General features: G+C 34.9%; 2 protein-coding genes across 2 annotated transcripts; both read left to right on the top strand.

Moving 5' to 3' along the window:
* The first annotated feature begins 1,910 nt into the window (after nt 1-1,910).
* Nucleotides 1,911-4,446, top strand: LOC146946854 (uncharacterized). The gene has a single exon (XM_085748933.1). It carries the CDS (start codon nt 2,093-2,095, stop codon nt 3,899-3,901), a length of 1,809 nt encoding a protein of 602 aa, XP_085605059.1. The 5' UTR covers nt 1,911-2,092; the 3' UTR covers nt 3,902-4,446.
* Nucleotides 4,447-5,021: 575 nt separating this feature from the next.
* LOC146946853 (uncharacterized) lies at nt 5,022-7,557 on the top strand. Its single transcript, XM_085748932.1, has one exon. The coding sequence runs from the start codon at nt 5,204-5,206 to the stop codon at nt 7,010-7,012; it is 1,809 nt and encodes a 602-aa protein (XP_085605058.1). The 5' UTR covers nt 5,022-5,203; the 3' UTR covers nt 7,013-7,557.
* Nucleotides 7,558-7,849: the final 292 nt, after the last annotated feature.

Below are 7,849 nucleotides of genomic sequence, written 5' to 3'. Positions count from 1 at the left end.
TACTTTCATTTTTCTGAATATAAAACCAAATAGGTTCACATATCATGTTTCGCATCAAGGGACATCGAGGGACAAGTTCACTGTTTATCAAACTTCTAACCACATAGGCTAAAATTTCATTTTCGCGACAAGGGTCATTTCAATACCTTCATTTTATCGAATTTCAAACCAAATAGGTTCACATATTATGTTTCGCATCAAGGGACATCGAGGGACATGTTCAACCTTCATATTTAACAAACATGTAACAATATAAGCTAAAATCTCGTTTTCGCGATAAGGGTCATCTCATTACTTTCAATTTACCAAATTTAAAACGAAATTGGTTCAAATATTATGTTACGCAATAAAGGACATCGAGGGACAAATTCAACATTAATATTTATCAAACTTTTAACCATATAGGCTAAAATCTCATTTTTGGGACAATGGTCATTCAAATAATATCATTTTGCCGAATACAAAACCATATAGGTTCACATATCATGTTTCGTATCAAGGGAGATCGAGGGACAAGTTCAACCTTTATCAAACTTCTAACCATATAGGCTAAAATCTCATTTTCGCGACAAAGTCATTCGAATACTTTCATTTTTCCGAATATAAAACCAAATAGGTGCACATATCATGTTTTGCATCAAGGGACATCGAGGCACAAGTTCACTGTTTATCAAACTTCTAACCACATAGGCTAAAATTTCATTTTTGCGACAAGGGTCATTTCAATACTTTCATTTTATCGAATTTCAAACCAAATAGGTTCACATATCATGTTTCGCATCAAGGGTGATGAGGGCCACAATGGAGTGGAGGGAGGGCTTGCTTGCTGCCCATTTTGATGTTTTTTATTTTTATGTTGTAATAAAAGTGTAAGGGACCAATTCTGGTCAAAAACACTAAGTTTGAATTTCTAGTGTGTTTTATCCATTTTAAAGCTTGATAAAGCTTTAAATGGCGTGCTTGCCTTATTTTAAAAAGAAAATAATATGTTGAATCAAGTATAGTGAAAAGAAATCAAGAACATTAATGGGAGGGAGAAAAATAGCACATGACATGAAAGGAAAGAAGGAAGTGGTGCTGCCACACATTAAAGCACAATGAATTGTTTTCTTTCAGCCCATTCATTGAAGAAATCAATTGGAGACGTTTTTAGCATCATGGGAGACGCCCCACCATCAATTGTCTGCACAATTTCATTCTAAATCAATTTGTAACCATTTTTGCAATTATTCAGCACTAGGAATTGATGTTAGATTAATGGCTGAATTCTAAGAGTTTTCAAGAGTTATTTTCTATGATGTTCCTTGTATTACAGCATATGACCTCTTTCTTATATATAAGGGGCGAAAATCATCAATAAGGATAAGACGATTTTGAGTGAAAAAACTACACTATGTGTGTTTTTGAGCAATTGCTCTTTGGTTCTGGATTGGACCAATTTTGATCATATCAAGAATCCTTTCTTGTGGTGATCCTCAATCCCATAGACTTATCACTTTCTTGGATTAGAAAGTGTGGCGTCCCTTTCTTTCCATTCCATTTCTCCATTTTATCTACAAAATCTGTTTGGGTCAAAATTCTGCCAGTTATCCATTTTAGCCCAAATATCCATTTTTCATTCTGTTTTATTGCATTTTGAGTCACAAGAATTTTAAAGTTCAAATTATCAAATCAATTTCGTGAGTTTGGAGGAAAAATGATCATTTTTGGAATATTGGACTCATCAAGTGGTAATCAGAGCAAGGTTCTAAAAAGGGCCAAACTTTGGTAAAGTGTCTTTCTTCTTGTTCCTTATTATTTTTTTCTTCTTTTTCTGTCCAATATTGATATTCATACAAAAAAAACGAAAAAAAAAAATATATTAGGAAAAAAATTGCTCCTTTTTGTGTTTCTGCCACACTCTAATTTTTTTTTCTTTATTTCTTTCATTTCTAGTCAACCTTTTATCCTTTGTTTCTTGTTTTAGTGTCTTTCTGTGTTAAGTCTTTGGGATTGTTGATTGTTTTTGGTTTCTTTAAAGAACTAAAAGAGCAATTTGAGTGGTAAGGACCATTTTAAACACTTGTTACTAATTTCACAAAATTTCACAATCATGTCTGATCCACCTTCACCTAGAACAGCAGCTATGACGATTCAAATGAGAGCAATGCGTGAGCATTTTGAGAGGCTGTTAAGAGAACAAGCTGAACAATTCCAACAAAGAGTTGATGAGTTAGAAAGAAGGTCTCAAAATTCTAATGATGGCAGTGGTGATGAGGATGAGAGGAGGCCTAGAAGGAGACCAAGGGAAAATCATTTAAGAGGCATAAAAATTAAAGTCCCATCTTTTGTTGGAAAGAGTGACCCAGAAGCATACCTAGAATGGGAGACTAAAATTGAACAAATTTTTAATTGCCATAATTACTCTAATGTTGAAAAAGTGCAGGTTGCTTCCATTGAGTTCAAGGAGTATGCTTTAGTATGGTGGGATCAATTGATCAAAGAAAGAAGAAGGTATGGAGAACAACCGATTGATACTTGGGATGAGATGAAGAGAATCATGAGGAGAAGGTTTGTACCTTCCTATTACCATAGAGATTTGCACAACAAATTGCAAAGACTTACTCAAGGTTCAAAAAGTGTTGAAGAATATTTCAAGGAGATGGAGATTGCGAAAATTAGAGCTAATGTGGAAGAAGACAATGAAGCAACCATGGCTAGATTTCTTCATGGTCTAAATCATGACATTAGTGACATTGTTGAACTTCATCACTATGTTGAAATGGATGACTTGGTACATCAAGCTGTCAAAGTGGAACAACAACTCAAGAGAAAAGGCCAAGTAAGAAGAAACAGTCCTTCTTCTAACTTTTCAAGTTGGAAGGATAAAATAGAGAAGGAGGGAGCATCATCATCAATTCCAAAGGAGTCCATGGCTGATCCTAAAGGTATACAAACAAACCCTTCTCAAAGTACTTCTACTAACAAAAGTGTTAAGTGTTTCAAATGTCAAGGTCAAGGTCACATAGCTTCTCAATGTCCAACAAAGAGAACTATGATAATTGAGGAGAATGAACACGTTGAGGTGGAGAATCATGATGGGTATGTTGAAGAGGAGGCTGAAGAAATACCAAGTGGAGACTTTTTCATGATTAGGAGGTTTTTGGGAAATCAAGCTAAGGAGGAGGAATCAAATCAAAGGGAAACTCTTTTCCACACAAGATGTCTTGTTCAAGGGAATGTATGCTCTTTAATTATTGATGGAGGTAGCTGTACTAATGTTGCTAGTACACATTTGGTGTCTAAATTGGAATTAGAAACAAAACCTCACCCAAGGCCTTACAAACTTCAATGGCTTAATGAACATGTAGAAATGCTTTGTGATAAACAAGTAGAGGTTTGTTTTAAAATTGGTAAGTATGAAGATGCTGTTTTGTGTGATGTAGTACCAATGGAGGCTAGTCATTTGTTGTTAGGGAGACCTTGGCAGTTTGATAGAAGTGTTCTTCACGATGGCCGAACGAACAAGTACTCTTTTATGCATTCTGGTCAAAAGATTTGTCTTGCACCATTGAGTCCTAGTGAGGTTAGAGATGATCAAAAGAAAATGAAAGAAAAATATGAGCAAGAAAAAAGAGAAAAAGAAAAATCAAAAGAAAAGAAAGAGAGTTTGCTTGAAAAAAAAGGAGAGATTCAAGAAATAGTCATGAACAAACAGCCCCTATATTTACTACTTTGCAAAAAGGTGGCTTTGTTGACTAACACTCAAAATTTTCCAAGTTGTACTAAATTTCCCTTGCAGGAATGTGAAGATGTATTGGCAAAGAAGGTACCACAAAAATTTGAAAGAATTGTGTTTGAACCTGGAGGTTGTATAACTTCCAAATTCGAGGACGAATTCTTTCGAAGAGGGGGAGTATGATGAGGGCCACAATGGAATGGAGGGAGGGCTTGCTTGCTGCCCATTTTGATGTTTTTTATTTTTATGTTGTAATAAAAGTGTAAGGGACCAATTCTGGTCAAAAACACTAAGTTTGAATTTCTAGTGTGTTTTATCCATTTTAAAGCTTGATAAAGCTTTAAATGGCGTGCTTGCCTTATTTTAAAAAGAAAATAATATGTTGAATCAAGTATAGTGAAAAGAAATCAAGAACATTAATGGGAGGGAGAAAAATAGCACATGACATGAAAGGAAAGAAGGAAGTGGTGCTGCCACACATTAAAGCACAATGAATTGTTTTCTTTCAGCCCATTCATTGAAGAAATCAATTGGAGACGTTTTTAGCATCATGGGAGACGCCCCACCATCAATTGTCTGCACAATTTCATTCTAAATCAATTTGTAACCATTTTTGCAATTATTCAGCACTAGGAATTGATGTTAGATTAATGGCTGAATTCTAAGAGTTTTCAAGAGTTATTTTCTTTGATGTTCCTTGTATTACAGCATATGACCTCTTTCTTATATATAAGGGGTGAAAATCATCAATAAGGATAAGACGATTTTGAGTGAAAAAACTACACTATGTGTGTTTTTGAGCAATTGCTCTTTGGTTCTGGATTGGACCAATTTTGATCATATCAAGAATCCTTTCTTGTGGTGATCCTCAATCCCATAGACTTATCACTTTCTTGGATTAGAAAGTGTGGCGTCCCTTTCTTTCCATTCCATTTCTCCATTTTATCTACAAAATCTGTTTGGGTCAAAATTCTGCCAGTTATCCATTTTAGCCCAAATATCCATTTTTCATTCTGTTTTATTGCATTTTGAGTCACAAGAATTTTAAAGTTCAAATTATCAAATCAATTTCGTGAGTTTGGAGGAAAAATGATCATTTTTGGAATATTGGACTCATCAAGTGGTAATCAGAGCAAGGTTCTAAAAAGGGCCAAACTTTGGTAAAGTGTCTTTCTTCTTGTTCCTTATTATTTTTTTCTTCTTTTTCTGTCCAATATTGATATTCATACAAAAAAAACGAAAAAAAAATATATATTAGGAAAAAAATTGCTCCTTTTTGTGTTTCTGCCACACTCTAATTTTTTTTTCTTTATTTCTTTCATTTCTAGTCAACCTTTTATCCTTTGTTTCTTGTTTTAGTGTCTTTCTGTGTTAAGTCTTTGGGATTGTTGATTGTTTTTGGTTTCTTTAAAGAACTAAAAGAGCAATTTGAGTGGTAAGGACCATTTTAAACACTTGTTACTAATTTCACAAAATTTCACAATCATGTCTGATCCACCTTCACCTAGAACAGCAGCTATGACGATTCAAATGAGAGCAATGCGTGAGCATTTTGAGAGGCTGTTAAGAGAACAAGCTGAACAATTCCAACAAAGAGTTGATGAGTTAGAAAGAAGGTCTCAAAATTCTAATGATGGCAGTGGTGATGAGGATGAGAGGAGGCCTAGAAGGAGACCAAGGGAAAATCATTTAAGAGGCATAAAAATTAAAGTCCCATCTTTTGTTGGAAAGAGTGACCCAGAAGCATACCTAGAATGGGAGACTAAAATTGAACAAATTTTTAATTGCCATAATTACTCTAATGTTGAAAAAGTGCAGGTTGCTTCCATTGAGTTCAAGGAGTATGCTTTAGTATGGTGGGATCAATTGATCAAAGAAAGAAGAAGGTATGGAGAACAACCGATTGATACTTGGGATGAGATGAAGAGAATCATGAGGAGAAGGTTTGTACCTTCCTATTACCATAGAGATTTGCACAACAAATTGCAAAGACTTACTCAAGGTTCAAAAAGTGTTGAAGAATATTTCAAGGAGATGGAGATTGCGAAAATTAGAGCTAATGTGGAAGAAGACAATGAAGCAACCATGGCTAGATTTCTTCATGGTCTAAATCATGACATTAGTGACATTGTTGAACTTCATCACTATGTTGAAATGGATGACTTGGTACATCAAGCTGTCAAAGTGGAACAACAACTCAAGAGAAAAGGCCAAGTAAGAAGAAACAGTCCTTCTTCTAACTTTTCAAGTTGGAAGGATAAAATAGAGAAGGAGGGAGCATCATCATCAATTCCAAAGGAGTCCATGGCTGATCCTAAAGGTATACAAACAAACCCTTCTCAAAGTACTTCTACTAACAAAAGTGTTAAGTGTTTCAAATGTCAAGGTCAAGGTCACATAGCTTCTCAATGTCCAACAAAGAGAACTATGATAATTGAGGAGAATGAACACGTTGAGGTGGAGAATCATGATGGGTATGTTGAAGAGGAGGCTGAAGAAATACCAAGTGGAGACTTTTTCATGATTAGGAGGTTTTTGGGAAATCAAGCTAAGGAGGAGGAATCAAATCAAAGGGAAACTCTTTTCCACACAAGATGTCTTGTTCAAGGGAATGTATGCTCTTTAATTATTGATGGAGGTAGCTGTACTAATGTTGCTAGTACACATTTGGTGTCTAAATTGGAATTAGAAACAAAACCTCACCCAAGGCCTTACAAACTTCAATGGCTTAATGAACATGTAGAAATGCTTTGTGATAAACAAGTAGAGGTTTGTTTTAAAATTGGTAAGTATGAAGATGCTGTTTTGTGTGATGTAGTACCAATGGAGGCTAGTCATTTGTTGTTAGGGAGACCTTGGCAGTTTGATAGAAGTGTTCTTCACGATGGCCGAACGAACAAGTACTCTTTTATGCATTCTGGTCAAAAGATTTGTCTTGCACCATTGAGTCCTAGTGAGGTTAGAGATGATCAAAAGAAAATGAAAGAAAAATATGAGCAAGAAAAAAGAGAAAAAGAAAAATCAAAAGAAAAGAAAGAGAGTTTGCTTGAAAAAAAAGGAGAGATTCAAGAAATAGTCATGAACAAACAGCCCCTATATTTACTACTTTGCAAAAAGGTGGCTTTGTTGACTAACACTCAAAATTTTCCAAGTTGTACTAAATTTCCCTTGCAGGAATGTGAAGATGTATTGGCAAAGAAGGTACCACAAAAATTTGAAAGAATTGTGTTTGAACCTGGAGGTTGTATAACTTCCAAATTCGAGGACGAATTCTTTCGAAGAGGGGGAGTATGATGAGGGCCACAATGGAATGGAGGGAGGGCTTGCTTGCTGCCCATTTTGATGTTTTTTATTTTTATGTTGTAATAAAAGTGTAAGGGACCAATTCTGGTCAAAAACACTAAGTTTGAATTTCTAGTGTGTTTTATCCATTTTAAAGCTTGATAAAGCTTTAAATGGCGTGCTTGCCTTATTTTAAAAAGAAAATAATATGTTGAATCAAGTATAGTGAAAAGAAATCAAGAACATTAATGGGAGGGAGAAAAATAGCACATGACATGAAAGGAAAGAAGGAAGTGGTGCTGCCACACATTAAAGCACAATGAATTGTTTTCTTTCAGCCCATTCATTGAAGAAATCAATTGGAGACGTTTTTAGCATCATGGGAGACGCCCCACCATCAATTGTCTGCACAATTTCATTCTAAATCAATTTGTAACCATTTTTGCAATTATTCAGCACTAGGAATTGATGTTAGATTAATGGCTGAATTCTAAGAGTTTTCAAGAGTTATTTTCTTTGATGTTCCTTGTATTACAGCATATGACCTCTTTCTTATATATAAGGGGTGAAAATCATCAATAAGGATAAGACGATTTTGAGTGAAAAAACTACACTATGTGTGTTTTTGAGCAATTGCTCTTTGGTTCTGGATTGGACCAATTTTGATCATATCAAGAATCCTTTCTTGTGGTGATCCTCAATCCCATAGACTTATCACTTTCTTGGATTAGAAAGTGTGGCGTCCCTTTCTTTCCATTCCATTTCTCCATTTTATCTACAAAATCTGTTTGGGTCAAAATTCTGCCAGTTATCCATTTTAGCCCAAATATCCATTTTTCATTCTGTTTT

Source organism: Medicago sativa, chromosome 2, assembly GCF_051527215.1.
Source record: "Medicago sativa cultivar Bolivia chromosome 2, Bolivia_mono, whole genome shotgun sequence".
Classification (NCBI taxonomy): Eukaryota; Viridiplantae; Streptophyta; class Magnoliopsida; order Fabales; family Fabaceae; genus Medicago; species Medicago sativa.
This window is presented reverse-complemented; position numbering and strand designations above follow the sequence as displayed.